Source organism: Myotis daubentonii, chromosome 3 (assembly GCF_963259705.1).
Source record: "Myotis daubentonii chromosome 3, mMyoDau2.1, whole genome shotgun sequence".
Classification (NCBI taxonomy): Eukaryota; Metazoa; Chordata; class Mammalia; order Chiroptera; family Vespertilionidae; genus Myotis; species Myotis daubentonii.
Window position 1 is genome coordinate 193199663 of NC_081842.1, and position 17627 is coordinate 193217289.

The following is a 17627-nucleotide window of genomic DNA, read 5'->3' on the forward strand; positions in this document are numbered from 1 at the left end:
AATGGTAGCAGAGTGAAGAGAAGAAAAAAAAGTATGGGTCACTATAAAAGGGAAGCTGTATCAGGGTTATTAAAAGAACTGTGTTGACTATAGTTTTAAAAATCGTTTATAACACATCCCATATGTGATTTAATGTATTCTTTGCACTGGAAACCTAACTATAACTACCAGATAGTTTTTCATTAGAGGCAGAGGTTAACTGTGACAAGAAAAATAAGAGTTTTTTCTTCAAGTGAATATATCTGTTTTACTGAAGGTAAAATCTCTAATCTCTAATGCATAAAAAACAACCACCTCTACTTGATTTAGTAATCAAAAACCTCACTGCTTCGCCCTAGCCGGTGTGACTCAGTGGTCAGGGATGGACAAAGGTTTGATTCCCAGTCAAGGGCACCTACCTGGGTTGCAGGAGGCAACCAATCGATGTGTCTCTCTCACATCAATGTCTGTGTCTCCTCCCCCACCCCCCACTTCCATTCTAAAAATCAATGGGAAAAAATTTTGGGGTGAGGATTAACAACAACAAAAAACCTCATTTTTTAGATATAATCCACAATGATTATTACAAAATATATTTTAAGCCCCTATCCCACATAACTCTGGCATAAGAACTTGGTGGTAAAGACTGCCATTTGAATTAGTCAAAAATCCTTGGCTTGAATCTCAGATCTACCATGTTAGCCTTGAGACCTTGGGCAATCACAAGACTTCTCTCTCTAATCTCTCTGATCTTCCACTGGCTATCTCATCTATGAAATGATTATTATGAGGATTGGGTGAAATAATTTACAGTACACAAGTAATATTTCTATATAAAATAGTAAACAAAAAGAAATATAGTGATATACAAAATGCTAATAACATAAAACTATGCAAATATACATAGACACTCCAGAGTGAGATGAAGGCTAAAGTGTACAAAAGAGTTATTAGGTTTTCCTATAAACAAAATGCTCATTTCAACTTCAGGGCATCTTTAATTTCTAAAATACTCAAGGCTCCTCTAATTAAGGTAATGCACAAATCCAACCTATTTTTTGAATTAAAACTCAAATACTTTTCTTAAACACTGGTGTACAGTGAAAATCTTTTTCTAACTTCCTATAACATCATCCATACCACTAATCTGATTTCTTATTGACAGACTCTTGCATTTTAGAGGTTTCCTGTGTATCAGGTCTTCTGGCCTAAATAGACTCAATACAGTTAGAATGAAAGAACATGGGTGACACCTACTGTTTCCTTTTTAACAACTAAGTAGTCAGTAGGCCAGTGATGGCGAACCTATGACACGTGTGTCATAGGTGACACGCAAACTCATTTTTTTTGGTTGATTTTTCTTTGTTAAATGGTATTTAAATATATAAAATACATATCAAAAATATGTCTTTGTTTTACTATGGTTGCAAATATCAATAAATTTCTCTATGTGACACGGCACCAGAGTTAAGTTAGGGTTTTTCAAAATGCTGACATGCCAAGCTCAAAAGGTTCGCCATCATTGCAGTAGGCAAACAAGATATAAAATGGAATGAAAACCAAAATAATGCAATTCTGCAATATAGTACCAAAGTTGTGAAAGAAATTACTATTCAAATGGATTACTTTCGCTTCAAGTCTGACCTAAAAACCTAGATAATGAGTAGGTTTCCACATAAGAGGGGGAAAGTGACTACCAAAAGATATAATAAATGTAAAGGAAAACAACCTAACACCAATGTTTCATAGTGCCATAATTTTATCTTCAAAGAAAAAGGCGCATATTAGAGTTAACAAACAACCCTCAATGGCAGCGGTTCTCAGTTGAGAACCCTTTGGGGGTCGCCTAAGACCATCAGAAAACACATACAATTACATATTGTTTTTGTGATTAATCACTATGCTTTAATTATGTTCAATTTGTAACAATGAAATTGAGGGTCACCACAACATGAGGAACTATATTAAAGGGTCGTGGCATTAGGAAGGTTGAGAACCACTGCTCTATGGGATGACAAAGATAAGCGCAAACTTTTTACCCTTTATTTCTGGACTCTTCCAGGAAAGATTAAACCAATGATATCATTAATTAAATGGGTTAGCTTATAAACAAAATTTTATTCACAAGTCATCATTTAATTTGCTTAGATTTTAAATTTGAAACAAACCAATGTTTTACATAAACCCTAACTGCTATACTATGCACTGACAAATAAAGGAAATAAAAAGTAAATATACTTACCAAGAACTATATACATTTGCAGTTTGGAGCTGCTGGGTAAGGTAAGTCGTACAAAGAACAAATGCTGTGTTATCCTGACCCTCGGATTCCAGATTACATATGATGTCTAGTATTTCCTTGCAGTCGACCTTTGCAATCTATCAACAATGAGATGAGTAAATAAAAAGAAAATAGTAACTTTCCTGTACACTTTGTTGTATAATGTAAAGCTTCCATTTTGATAATTGGTGAGGCAAGAATTAGATAGAATTTTCTTCTATGACCTAATGGCTGAGTTTTATAGAATGAAATATTTTATATAAGAAAATATTAAAGCCGAAGCCAGTTTGGCTCAGTGGATAGAGCGTCGGCTTGCGGACTGAAAGGTCCCAGGTTCGATTCCGGTCAAGGGCATGTACCTGGGTTGCGGGCACATCCCCAGTAGGAGATGTGCAGGAGGCAGCTGATCGATGTTTCTCTCTCATCGATGTTTCTAACTCTCTATCTCTCTCCCTTCCTCTCTGTAAAAAATCAATAAAATATTTTTTTAAAAAAAGAAAATATTAAACAGAGAAGAGGATACTATAAAAAGTTCCACTGCAGTCCTTACATAATAAAAACATTTTAGTACAGTTAAAAAAAATTACTCATGAACATTGCTACTATCTAAATGAGTCAAACTATGTAGACTAACTTCAGGTTATTTTCAGCTGAAGTACCATCATATTCCCCATTTTTTATTTTGTTTTCAATCTTATTCAAGTCACTCCAATTACAGATAGAAAAATAAAGGGCTTACCCTTGCTGCCAGTAGGGCTAGCGGGAGACAACTAAGAAACTGTTTTAAATATAAATGCTGTATTAATATATCATTTTTCATATAAATAAGGAAAAAATATTGTGGGTGAGTTTTTCAAACTGAAACACATATCTTTTTCATTTATACTATTTAAAAAACAAATAAACAAACAAGAACAACCTCTGGGCAAATCAGTAAAATTTTCTAGGGCTTATTTTATATATTGATAAAATAGGAGAATAAACCCTCTAACGGTCCCTTCTCTCTATCAAGAACAATCTATTTCATGACTGTTTCAGTATTATAAATGGGTGCAGGAGGCAACCAATTGATGTGTTTCTCTCACATCGGTGTTTCTCTCTGTCTTTCCCTCTCTCTTCTACTCTCTAAAAGATCAATGGAAAAATATCTTCAGGTGAGGATTAACAAAAAAAAAAAAAAGAAAGAAAGATCAATAATGAGAGAGAATCATCCATTGGCTGCTTCCTGCAAACGCCGCCTACTGGGAATTGATCCTGCAACCCGGGCATGTGCCCTGACCTGGAATCAAACCAGGACCTCCTGTTTCATAGGTTGATGCCCAACCACTGAACAACATCAGCTGAGCAATTTTTGTTGTTGTTGTTCTTAAATATGGTTCCTATCCCTAGGGTTTATGGATATTTTAAATAATATATTGTGACAACTTTGGAAGTCTGATTCCCCCATCTCTTTAGGGTTTGTTATTGTTACTATTTGTTTATTTAGTGACTTTCCTGGAATAATTCTGTTAAAGTCTATATACTTTGTCATGTGTGGCCACTATTAAGTCTTTGCTCATTTTGCTTAATGGTCAGCTACATATTCAACATATTCAGGAGGTTTGTTTAAATGCCTTGAACAAGTAGGTCTCTCTGCTTTTGACAAGCAGCTCTGTTTGTGCGTTAGGGCATGCTTTCAACATATCAGTAGGTAGTTTACAACTCTGCTTTGCCCTTCATTTCCTAGTTGTATAGAGCCCCAAGTTAAACAAGAGGTGAGGGATTAGGGCCTTCTCGGGTCATTCCTTAGTAGACACATAGTCCTGTACATCCATGTTACTTTCCAGAATCCTAGGAATATATTCGAGGTTTTCAAAGTCCCCTATCACAGTTTTTCTTCTTAATTTTTTGACCAATCTCTTGTTAGCCTGACTAGTTAGTAATGCCTCCTCAGACAACTGTCATGTTAATAAATTATCACAAATTTTTTTTGACACATATTCTAGAGACAGAGCTTTTAGCAGAGTAAACGCTTGAGTCAAATAAAGACAAGTCCTGAGAATGGAGCTTTTTAGAAAATTGCCAGATAGGTCAAAGAGCGACAAGTCATTGGGGATGGGCTTTTGCAGAGTTCCAAAACCATTCTGCTGTTTTCTTGAGTGGCTTCTAGGCTGCAGGTTTTTACAGCTACCGGAGTTTCAAAGCTGCTTTCAAGGTTACTGTGAAGCTGGTAGGGGGCAGATGGGAAGCAGGGAAAGTTAAAATGCCACCAAGCTTGCTGTTCTTACTGAAATTCATCTGTTTTTCTTGACCAAAAACCTCCTAAGGTTGTGGTAAGCTATTACGTAATTTCCAGAGTTCTGAAAAAGTAAATCTCATCCACTCTCTGATTTCAAACGCTGATGACTTGGAACTCTTAATTTCCAGCTCAGACCTCTCCCCTAAATCTCACATTGTGTGACTGCTCTCTGCTGCTCTTCTTTGTGTTATTTACCTTTGTATCCCCAGTGCCAAGTAAAATTGTCCAATGAATGTATGTGAAATGGTTGAAAGGCATGTCTATTATTTCTTACAATAACAAGTGAGTCTAAAATTATGTCAAAATAAAATGTCTAATTTTATTATTTAAAAAAAGATCACCTTAGCTATTGTAAAAAATGAACTGTGGGGACAAGATGCAATTATTAGACTTTCATGATAATCAGCCAACTAAATATCAATAGTGGGATAAGAGAAGGTGGATAAAGTATATTTGTCTTCTGCCATTACTTCCTTGCTTGGGCTACCAAAGCAAACCAGTATTCTGGCCAGTGACATTACTGAAATAATTTCAATATAGTATTTTCAATCTAAAACAGTGGTTTTCAATCTAGAATTTTCCTGATCCATTCTGAGATACAGTGGGGCCTTGACTTATAAGTGTCCCGACTAACGAGTTTTTGAGATACCAGCTGTCTCTCGGCCAATTTTTTGCATTGAGTTGATATAGTAATTTGAGTTAACGAGCTCCTTAAGGAGCTCGGTCTCAGAATGAATTAAACTCGTAAGTCAAGGCTCCACTGTGTAATACAAATAATTTGTTATAATAATATATTTTAAAAACTGAAACTGGTAAATGTATTTTCAAAATGGAATTGAAGTGGATTTAATTATCCATATAAAAGATTCCTGTCACATACACCCTTAAAGTAGGAGAAAGGTAGGAGTTATAGTCAACAAGCCTATATTTCATGTAAACCTGGGCCTATCTTTGGGAGAATCATCCCTGTTAAGTTCATAGACATCACTTGAAAAAAGGATTCTAAACAACTGGCTTCTTTTAAACTATAGCAATACCACACACCATCACTACATTGAGCGTAGGTTTCTACTCCCCATTCCCTCTTTTTGGGCTGTCAGCTGCCCTCCCAGCTGGAGCCCTGCTTGGCTTTGGGGAGGAGCAGGTAAGGAGAAAGAGGACAGCAAGGTTAAGGGTCAAATGCTGGGACTCATAATTCATAGAGACTCACTGGGGACACTTCCAGAGACAGAGGCTAGGAGACAGGATAGTGGCTGGCTGACCTGAAGGAAGAGACGGGGGGGGGGGGGGGGGGGTGGTATTTGCTTGGATGACTGGAAGATGGAGAGATTAGGACAAAGATTACTGCTGGGAGGAAGACAGATCCAGGGGAAATGTGCCAAGAGGGCAGGGAGGGTGATGGAGAGCAGAGAGCAAGGTCCCTCAAAGGGGGCCTCACAAATGCAGGAAGGAAGCCGGGGTACATAAGGACAGGAAAGGGCTTGGGGAATTGACTAAGCTCAGCTCAGATCCCTGTGCCTGGCTTTCAGGCGCTCTGGAATATGGAAGGCTCCAGAGTGAGGAAAGTTGGGCAGGGCCCAGGCTGGCTAGAGGAGATAAGGCGGCCAAGAAATCAGTGGGTGATCCACATCAGAGGCAGCACAGAGACCTCCCTGGTAGTCGGGTAGTCACAGGGAATGCAGTTGATGGGGGTGGGGTGGAGGCCTTCCACAAGGGCACATATAAGTTTTTTGAAGCAATAAATGGCCATTGATTTTTCTAGTTAAATCCAATGACTGTGTGTATCTAAGAGAAACTTATAACATCCTACTGAATTTTTGAAAATGTCTAACTCTCCAAAATGACTGCACCAGTATAATCATACATCAACCAAAATACCCACACGTAACCCATGAAAGTGAAACTTAGATGTGAAATCCAGAGACCTACTGAGTCATGGGAAGATGCCCCTTCTAAGCATTAAAAAAAAACAACAACAACAAAAAAACAACCTCTGGTCTAGCTGGTGTGGCTCAGTGATTGAGAGTCACCTATAAACCAGGAGGTCACGGTTCAATTCCCCATTAGGGCACGTGCCTGGCGCTCAATCCCCAGTAGGGCGTTATGCAGGAGGCAGCCACTCAATGTTTCTCTGTCATCATTTCTCTCTTCCTCTTCCTTCCTCTCTGAAACCAATAAAAATATCTTAGGGATATTTTAAAACATCTTTGCTTTAAAAGATAAAATATTTAAATAGACAAATTCTCAATTTCTTCAGAATGCCTTTTTACCTTTAGTGTATTTTTGAGTACATCTCATTCCCTATATGATCATAATGATAAAGTAAAATTATTCCGATTTTAATTTTAAATTTAATTATACACTGTTATTATTCCTTGTTCCAGATCCATCTTAGTCTTCTCTCTTATTTAAAATACACCTGGAATTTCTATGTTCGTGTTTACTTCTACTTCTACTCCCAAACTGAATTCCCAATGGGTCCTGTTTAAATGTATTTGCTCTATCATTTATACCTAGTGACTGTGTCAATTCCCAACAGTATTAGACTGGTGAGTAAATTAGGCCATTTGTCTATTCCTTTTCCCATCAAGAGAAGAAACAAGCCTTTGTCACTGTGGCTATAAACCACATTAAACACTGAAGATACAGTTCATTTAGGGACCAGGATTGAAATGGTCACTTGCTCTGTGTCAAGAACTTTGCTGATAGATTTCTTGGTTCTTCATAATAATATAAGTGCTTCATGTTTAAAACATCATTTTCCTTCACACTGTATGTGGAAAACTTGATCTTTACAAAGATTTTTTTCAGTAGTGAAAAAAAAAAAAGGAAACATCCACTTGGGACACTGGGCCATGGCCAAGTCTGTGACCTTCATTAAAATCTTTTCATATGTAAAATTAATAGCAATGTCATCACATTCAATTCTAAATGAAGTATTTGCAAACTAGAATTGAGGATTCCATGGAGTTCTGAATTTGGGGTTCTGAATTTTGGCTTTCAAGCTAACCCTATCAATTCTTAATTGTATGTGTTTTCCCCAGCAGAGGTTTCCCATTACACACATCTATTACTGCGATACCCACAGGTGCCAAATATAAGTACTCGTATTCCCACCTGTTGCTCAAGTTAATTTGACTCTTCTGAACTCAGCTGAAGTAGATGGCAAAATGTGTATAACTCTTCTACCTTAGAACATATGCTGATTTTAAAGTAACGACACTAGTGATTCATTGGTATTTTTGCAAAGCAACTTTTAAAGATTGTCTTTGCCCTAGATCAGTGGTTTTCAACCTTGGCTGCACATTAGAATCACCTGGGGATCTTTTTTAAATCCTGATTTCTGGGCCTCATCCTCCGGAAATTCTGTTTCTTTGTTACTAATGTTGTGGCCCCACCCCATAACAAAGAAACAGAATTTCTGGAGGATGGGGCCCAGGAATCAGGATTTTAAAAAGATTCGCAGGTGGTTCTTTTTTTTTTTTTTTTTTTTAAATATATTTTATTGATTTTTTACAGAGAGGAAGGGAGAGAGAAAGAGAGTCAGAAACATCGATGAGAGAGAAACATCGATCAGCCGCCTCCTGCACATCTCCTACTGGGGATGTGCCCACAACCCAGGTACATGCCCTTGACCGGAATCGAACCTGGGACCTTTCAGTCCGCAGGCCGACGCTCTATCCACTGAGCCAAACCGGTTTCGGCCGCAGGTGGTTCTAATGCCCTAGATCAGGGGTCCTCAAACTTCTTAAACAGTGGGCCAGTTCACTGTCCCTCAGACCGTTGGAGGGCAGGACTATAGTTTAAAAAAAAACTAGTCAGCTGCTAAGCAACAGGCAGCGGTGGCAAAAACACCAGGCGGGCCTAGATGGAGGGAGGGAGGGAGGGAGAAACATCTATGTGAGAGTGTAACACCAATCAGCTACCTCCTGCATGACCCTAGTGGGTATGAAGCCCGCAACCTGGGCATGTACCAGCCAGAGCTGTTCTGGCTACATTTTTTTTTTTAATTGGTTTTTTACAGAGAGGAAGGGAGAGGGATAGAGAGTTAGAAACATTGATGAGAGAGAAACATCCATCAGTTGCCTCCTGCACACCCCCTACTGGGGATGTTCCCAAAACCAAGGTACATGCCCTTGACTGGAATCGAACCCGGGACCCTTGAGTCCGCAAGCCGACGCTCTATCCACTGAGCCAAACCGGTCAGGGCTGTTCTGGCTACTTTTGGGGAGAATAAAATGTAGGGAGCAAGAATGCAAGCAAGTACATCAATTTGGAGGTTTCTGATTTCATCTTTTTATCCCCAATGCCTAAGATAGCACTGGGTATATAAACCCTTAGATATTTAACACCTTGGCCAAGATTTATTATCACTTATATCTTTAATATACATTAGGTCCTCGGGTTACATTGGAGATCCGTTCCTACAGCGCAATGCAATTCGATTTTTGCCATAAGTCAGAACCCACCTACATAAGCACCTATGTCACTCACATGGAGCACATACACAGCAGTAATGAAGTGAAACGGTAAAAAAAACTTAAAAGAAAGAGAACAATTCCTGACCTTTACCTGTGGTAAATAAATAATAAAAAACATAAAGCACATATGTACATACGTCAAAATGACGGAACTTTTTTTTTTTTAAATAAATAAATGGGAGATGGTGACGAAACCACGTACCTTGAGTCCAATGTAACCCGAGGACTGTCTGTACTCAGGTATAAATCTCAACATAATCATTTTAAGCTCTGTAACCATGTACATATTACTTAATCTGAGCCTCAGCTTCCTCACTAATAAAATGGAGCTAACAGTTACTATGAGGATTAAATGTGACAATGTATATAAAGCATTTAGCCTAATGCCTAACACATAGTAAGGACTCAAAAAAATGGTGGCTGGTTATTCACTACCCATCTCCCCACCTTTAACATTGAGAATATAGTTGGAAAACAACTGACTTCATTCAAAGGGAATCATAAAAACATAAAGCTCCTAATATTAGGAATACTGGGAGCTTAGTTATGGACATGCTAAGTTTGAGATGCTTTCAGCCATACAAGCAGATACAATTAGGCAGTTGGATTTTTAAGTCGGGAGTTCAGAGGAGAGAAATGGTCTAGAAATAAAACATTTGGGATTTAAACCATAATTGGTCCTTACCATCATGCGTCTAGATGAGATAATCGAGGGGATAAGTGTAGATAGAAAAAGAGAGAAAGAGTCCTAGAGTAGAACTGAGAAAGAGCAACCAATCAGGTAGACATAAAACCAAGAGAGTGTGGTAAACTAGAACCAAGTGGAAAAACTGATAAAAGTTTAAAAGACAAAGTTAAGAAGTTAGATTGAATAAGATGAAAACTGAGAATGCTTCATTGGACTTAGTGATGTGGTAAACTGGCAGGGGTGAACACCATATTAGAAAGTGTTCAAGGATAAAAATGTTAAACAGTAAATTTAGAAAATTCATTCAAGAAATTACCCCAAAAGGCCAGGAGAGAAATGGGGTGGTAGCTGGAAGAAGAAGTGTAATCTTAAAATTTCTTTTTTAAAGATAGAAAAATTAACAACATAAATCCTGGCGAGATAGATATAGCAGAGGTTGAAATTATTGATTCAATAGAGAAAAGAACTGCTCCTGGAACTGCTGAGGGGGGCAAGAGCAGATGGGATCTGATACAGAAGTCAAGGGGACTGACCTAAGCTGGAAGAACAGAAATGTCCTTAGTAACAAAAGAGAAGCTGTATATGCACAGATGCAAGCAGGTGAATAGATTTCATGGAAGGAGCTTTTGGAAATTCTCTTATAACTGCCTCCTCAGAGAAAAAGAAAGTTCATAAACAGAGTGACATGGGACACAAATTATAGTATAGGTTTGAAGAGGAAAAAAACTATGAAATAGTAATCTAAGACAGTGGAAGAATAAGTAAAGAAATACAGTGATTTAAAGTAAAACTTAGTTGGCAGATGTTTCTCCACACAAGTCTGGCATCACCGATGCAAGTTAAGATAAAGAGTTGGTGGAGCCCTAGCCAACTTGGCTCAGTGGATAAGAGTGTCGGCCGGTGGACTGAAGAAGAGTCCCAGGTTTGATTCCGGTCAAGGGCATGTACCTGGGTTGCAGGCTCGATCCCCAATAGGGGGCGTGCAGGAGGCAGCTGATGGATGTTTCTAACTCTCTATCCCTCTCCCTTCCTCTCCGTAAAAATCAATAAGATATATTAAAAAAGAAAAAGAAAAAAGAGTGTTGGCCTGCAGACTGAGGGGTTCTGGGTTTAATTCCGGATAAGGGCATATGCCTGGGTTGCGGGCTTGATCCCCAGTGGGGGTTGTGCAGGATGGAGTCAATCAATGATTCTCTTTCATCATTGATGTTTCTATTTCTCTCTCCCTCTTCCTTCCTCTATGAAATCAATTTAAAAAAACCATTAAAAAAAAGAGTTGATAGAAATTCAGGGACTTAGGATACTGGTTAGTAATCAAATAAGTACAGGTAAGGGAGAAATCAGCAGAGGAATTGAAGGTGTATGCAAGAGAATGGTAACAATGACTATGGAAAGTGAAGGAGGGAAGTGAGAGCATGTTGAGGATGAGGGAGAGTGACAAGGTGACAGGATTAATAGATTATTGGTCCTGGTGGAATCTTTATATCAAGCATGTCAAACTCATGTCCTGCATGTGGCCCACAACGAGTATTTTTGTGGCCCAGACAATATAATGATATGTAAGAAACATTTTAATAAAAATTTCGTAACTTAATTTTTACAATATCCTGTTATACATAATTACTAATAACAAACTAAAACGTTTGCTAATGACTGATTACTATAATCGTGTTGCGTTCATTTCCCTACGCACCTCAGGCACAGGGGCACCATATCTCTCCACTAATACTAGCAGCGAATATTTTAGCAGCTGATTGCCACGTCATTAGTCTTGGACTGACTGGTGTGCGCAACAGGAAATATTTTGCTTTCGGAGAACAAGAAAAATAGATTTATTTGCGTTACGCTTATTAATTTGTGCAGTTATTCATGTCTGGTAAGTTAATGTTCAAGAAAAATATTTTTATTAAAATGTTTTTTATTATTTTTTGTTAACGATTACTCATTTATTTCAGCCCTTTGTATTTAGCATGTCTCTATCGAAATAAACCTACGTTTCCATGAAAATTGAAGCTTTTGTTTCTTTTGTGGCCCACATAAACTTAAACCTTGTTTATTTGGCCCGTGTTAGCCTTTGGGTTTGACATGCTTGCTTTATATTAAAGGGAGTGAGGTGAAAAGACAGAGGAGAGTTGCATTTGGAAGGTAGAATACTTATAGTTGAAATTGTCAGAAAAGTTTAAGAATTACTACACCATAGATCCAGATCCATAGGGTTCCTTCATTAAATAAAAAAATTCAGTGTAGATGTAAGATGAAAATCCATATGTCAGATTTGAATGGCAGGTAAGAGAAGTAAAGGCAGATGATGAATTACAGCCTAGGAATTCCTGATTTTTCTCTGTATAATTATCAACAACTATTAGGAAAAAACTAATTTTAACTTTTCTAAGGAAAACAATGATTCAGGTTTTAAAAAAAGAATGCAATGTGGCTTATAAAATAGCTTTAAAAAAGACTCAATCACTTTATTATTTTCAATGGTATCCCATTTGTCCACTTAATCACTATTCAAAATGTATTCATGGGTTCTAAAGTCCTACATTTCTCTGCTTATAGTTAATGTATAAAGTAATTTAAGCTAAAGATAAGTGTCATTCTCTTTAGTTTCTTCCTTGATGCCAGTATTAATAATGCCTGCATTTCCCAAACATAGAAAAAAAGATTACTTTAAGAAAAAACAACTTTCACAATTAAAGATTTCAAAGCAAACCATTACTTAAACACAAACATCTACATATTCTTTAATGACCTACTTTTGAAATCTACCTATGACAAAACTTCATATTCAATCTGTTGAACACTTAAATATACAATTAAAATAGTACTTTTCAAAGAAAAAAAAAACAGTACTTTTCAGTAGTTGGGGGGAGGGGGGGGGAATCTTGGTTTTCATCCTGCCATGAAACATTTATCAAATTCTATTAAAATTTATAGTAAGCCCTGGCTGGTTTGGCTCAGTGGATAGAGTATCGGCCAGTGGACTGAAGGGTCCCAGGTTTGATTCCGGTCAAGGGCACAAGCCCGGGTTGCGGGCTTGATCCCCAATGGGGGATGTGCAGGAGGCAGCCAATCAATGATTCTCTCTCATCATTGATATTTCTAACTCTCTCGCCCCCTCCCTTTCTCAATAAAAATATATTAAAAATTTTTATAGTAAATCTGAATGACAACAGCAGTTATTTGCTTTACTCACCTCCTTAATAGCATCTTCATTAGGGAGAATGGAACACAAGCATGTGATATAGGCTTGCTGAAAAGATGACACATTCGAAATTTCTTTAGAGTCTACACACAGCTTTGATAAGGCAGTAGCCTGAGGGATGCAGTTAGATTTCAACAAATGTTTTATTCGCATTTGCAGAAAGAAAGGTCCTTCTTCAGCAATCAACTTATTGACTAGAAAAAAGGAAAAATAAAACACTTTTATTATACCACATAAAATGTCAAGGTTGTTATGATGAAAGTTTGATAGCTTTCGATGTTGTTCATTTGTTTTTAATGAATAAAAAATTCAGTTGATATAATTGGGAAGTTGAATCTAGTCTCAATACTCATTTAATAGAGCAGAGTGTAAAATAAAAAGCATTTTGTTAATGCTTCCCACATTACTTAGCAGTTTTATTTAGAACATCAAGCCTTTTAATAAAGCTACTAATAACACTATCAAAATTAATTATTTGCCCTCCTTCCTCACTTTCTGATAAAGAAAACAGAAATAGTGAAATGAACTATAAGCATTAGTGCAAGAAAAAGAAACAAGTAACCTATGTAATATTAACAACTACAATTTATAATTATGAGGTAACCAAGTTTTTAGCTGAATGTTTTTATATACCTCTCATTTATTCCTCACACCACCACCAAGGCAAGTATTATCATGCCCAGTTTAAGGTTAGGAAAATTAATATTCAGAGAAATTAGGTAACTTGCCAAAAATTCCAAAGCCAGTGGTGCTCTTTCCTCTAAACCAGGCATTTCTCAAAGTGTGTTCCACCGACCAAAAGACCTGAGAGATAGTCCTAGAAAAAAAAAGGATTCCTTGGTCAAATCTCTGAACAGTCCTACAATAAAGAAAACTGTCCACTTTGATTTAATCCAATGTTTCCCAAACTGATTTGACCAGAGAACCCTTTTACATATATTATTAGTACAATGTAAATATGTTCCTGGTTCAGTACACACTTTGGAAAATGCTGCTGAGCAGTACTGAATATTAAGCACCTAAGCACTGATTTGCACAGTAGTCTGGACAAGCTCTCAATTTATGAACAGCAGATTCTCAACAAGTGTGTAGCATCATTTTACATTTAAAGAATAGAGGGGGGAATAGTGCATATCAAGACAAGTGGTGCCCCACCCGTGTGATTCAGTGGTTGAGTGTCAAACGATGAACCAGGAGGTCAATAGTTCGATTCTCAGTGCACATGCCTGGGCTGCAAGCTCAATTCCCAGTAGGGGGCGTGCAGGAGACAGCCAATCAATGATTCTCTCTCATCATTGATGTTTCTATCTCTCCCCTCCCTTCCTCTGTCTGAAATGAATAAAAACATATTTTTTAAAAAGTAAGACAAGTGGTGAATGAGCAAACTGTTTTAAGTGGCTCATCTAAAATAGTGTTCCTCAAACTTCAAAGTGCCTTCTGAATCACCTGGGGAATCTTATTAAAATACAGATTCAAATTCAGTAGGTCTGGAATGGGACTTGAGATTCTGCTTTTCTAACAAGCCTCTCAGGTGATGCCCATGGTGCTATGTCTATAGGCCACATACAGGGTAGAAATCATTAATATTAACAATAAACCACTGAGGAGGGAGGGAGATAAACCACTGACCCAATCTTAACTATGTATCAGGATCAAAGGTTTTCAAAATTCCCCCCCTTTTTTTAAAATTCCATATAAGCACGACACAAAACTCAAAAGGCATACAAAAAGGTGTAGTTAAAAACTATCTTCTTTCTACTCTGAAACCAGTCCCATAGTTTTCCTTCCCAAGAAACAATAACCATTTCCAATGTCTTGTTTATACTTCCAAAAATATTCCAAGTACTGAAGGTTCTCATTTAATATATCATACACATCATTATATCATCACTGCACACTGAGCTACTTCAATACTTTTAACAACTGAATAGTATTCCACTGTGTGGGTAAACTATACTTAATTTAACCAATCCCCCACTGATACACTTGCAAGTTGTTTCCAATCTTCGGCAAACATCAATAATGCTATAATTTACAGTCCTGTACATGGGCTATTCCAACCATGGATGAATATATGTATGGAAAAAAATGCCTCGAACTGGACCTTGCTGACAAATTGATTTCCAAAGTTTATACTCCCACCACTCATAGGTGGGAGGTGCCCATTTCCTGTAGCATTTCAAAAAGATCTGGGTGCCAGAGCTTCAATTTTGGAGATTTTGATTTAGTAGATGGAGCCTGGCCTTCAGGCGTGGGTGTGTGTTTTGGTTTTAAATTCCACAGATAGCTAAATGTGTAGTAAAGGTCAAAAAGCATGGACAGAAAACAGATCACTTTCACTTGGACTTTTCCAGCTTAGTTCCACAGGCATTAAATAGCACGAAAGAACTCAATCATATCTCCCAAATAGTTCGTTTGTTACTCCTATTTTTAGTAATGGTACTTTCTCAATCATACAGAAATGAAATTCTGGCATTATTCTTCCTTGCCAACTCCTTTACTCAAGGAAATCAAGTTAGGTGTTGTGTCCTAGCCATTCTTTTAAAGACTCTCTCCAATCTAATTCACCCGTATTATTTCCTGCCAGAGCTGTCAGCCCTATATCCTTTTCTGCTCTATTTACCTGCCCTACCAGGGTGTAAGCATTTTTACAAATCCCACACCTGAAAACAGGCATGTAATCTACACAACCCACCCTCTTCTAAATCCCCACATTTACTTCTTTCACCACACTTACATTTCTCTCTAAGCATAATAATAAAGGCTTATAGTGTACAAATATTAAGCTCTACTATACACCAAAGTCTAGAAGCAGATTATTCATTTCTACCTCAGGAACTTTGTCTGAACATTGTTACTCAATGAAACATTTTAAAGGAAGTGCAAAAGAGCCCTGGCTGGTGTGGCTCAGTTGGTTGGGAGTCATCCCAAGCACCGAGGAGTTGCCAGTTCAATTCCATCAGAGCACATGCCCAGGTTGCAGATTCAATCCCCAGTAGGGGACACACAGTAGGCAGCTGATGGATTGCTCTCATATAGATGTGTGTTTTCTCTCTCTTTCTCTCTCTCCCTTCCTCTTTAGAAGTCAATTAAAAAATCTTAAAAAAAAAAAAAATAAGTGCCAAGAATTTAAAACACTACTTAAAAATTAAATAATCCTTAGGCAAAACATTAAATGTTCTCTGGCCTGAGCAGCTCAGTTGGTGGAACATCATACTATGTACCAAAAAGTTGTAGGTTCGATCCCCAGTTGGGACATGTATGGAAGGCAACTGATCGAAGTCTCTCTCTCCCTCTGCCCTCTTTCTCGCTAAGCATGTCCTCGGATGAGGATTTAAAAAAATAAATAAATAAATGCTAATGGTTAGTTTTTACTATTCCAAGGAGAACAGAATGACTGGATATAAAAATCAGGTAAAATTCACAAAATTTTAACCCACATATCAATTTGAATTCTCTTAGAACTAACTCCTCCTTTAATACAGTCAGTATGTTTTAAGACTTACCTTCTTCTGTTTCTACTGGCTGCTGAGACAGAATTTTAAGAAGAACCGGATTTTTCCACACCCCTTCCTTGGTAACATGAACCAATATTTGTAGGTTATTATTCCCAAATTCCAATAATGCATCATGTGACTCCTAAAACAAACACAGCACATCCAGAAAGTAGGCAAATAAGCAATATAGACAGTAGTTTTGCCTTTTAAATATAAACGAATGTCTATAAAAGGGCCTATATATTTTGGGGGTGGGAAACTATACTCAAAGCTTTGTGAGCCCTAGCTGGTTTGGATCAGTGGATAGAGCATCAGCCTATGGACCAAAGGGTCCTAAGTTCAATTCCTGTCAAGGGCACATGCCTGGGTTGTGGTTTTAATCCCAAACGGAGGGCGTGAAGAAGGCAGCAGATCGGTGATTCTCTCTTATCATCGATGTTTCTCTCTCCCTCTCCCTTCCTCTCTGAAATCAATAAAAAATATATATATTTTTAAAATGTCCTGAATTCCCCTTAGGTAAAATTAACATCACAATTCAATTACATCCTTGCATTACTAAATTGTTTAAGGCCAGTGGTACAGCTTTCCTTTAAAGAATTCTATAGTATTCACAGGCAGCTTATTCCATTGGATAGAAATATTACTTAATGACACCAATTGTCATATACTTTTTCAATTGTTTAAATTATTCTATCAAATGGCTTTTTAAATGAGATGGCTGTATATAAAATGTCGTGAAAAGTCTAGGTTATTAACTATCAGTCTATCTCCTAACAAAATATAGCCCAGCCAGTGTGGCTCAATGGTTGAGTATTGACCCATAAACCAGGAGGCAAGTGTTCCATTCCCAGTGAAGGCACATGCCCAGGCTGTGGGCTCAATCTTCAGTAAGGGGTGTGCAGGAGGCGGCCGATGGATGATTCTCTCTCATCCAATGTTTCTATCTCTCCCTTTCCCTTCCTCTCTGAAATCAATAAAAATATATTTTTTAAAAAAGACAACAAAATATAATTGCCAAGAACATGACAAAGAAACCTCTTTTCCCCAAAGATAAAAATATTAACATTTTGGTTTATATATCACAGAAAAAAAATGTTCAGATAATGAGGTGTGTCTGTTAATATGCAAATCATTTCTTGTGCCTTCATGAAACAGGTCCAAGCTACTAAGGAGCTTGGGTCTTCAAGGATACAAAGCTCTGGATATAAACCTGAGTGT

General features: G+C 37.5%; 1 protein-coding gene across 9 annotated transcripts in view; it reads right to left on the minus strand.

Moving 5' to 3' along the window:
• RLF (RLF zinc finger) overlaps positions 1-17627 on the minus strand; it is a 63900-nt gene that overhangs the window by 12644 nt on the left and 33629 nt on the right. For 4 of the 9 annotated variants that reach the window (XM_059690043.1, XM_059690045.1, XM_059690048.1 and 1 more), the window contains 3 exons: positions 16419-16551; positions 12904-13106; positions 2222-2358 (listed from right to left, as the gene is read on the minus strand). In XM_059690043.1, coding sequence (XP_059546026.1) covers positions 2222-2358; positions 12904-13106; positions 16419-16551 — 473 coding nt within the window. Of the gene's footprint in view, positions 1-2221; positions 2359-12903; positions 13107-13640; positions 13730-16418; positions 16552-17627 lie in introns of all 9 variants that reach the window. The other 5 variants (XM_059690044.1, XM_059690050.1, XM_059690046.1 and 2 more) reach the window with 3 other exon arrangements.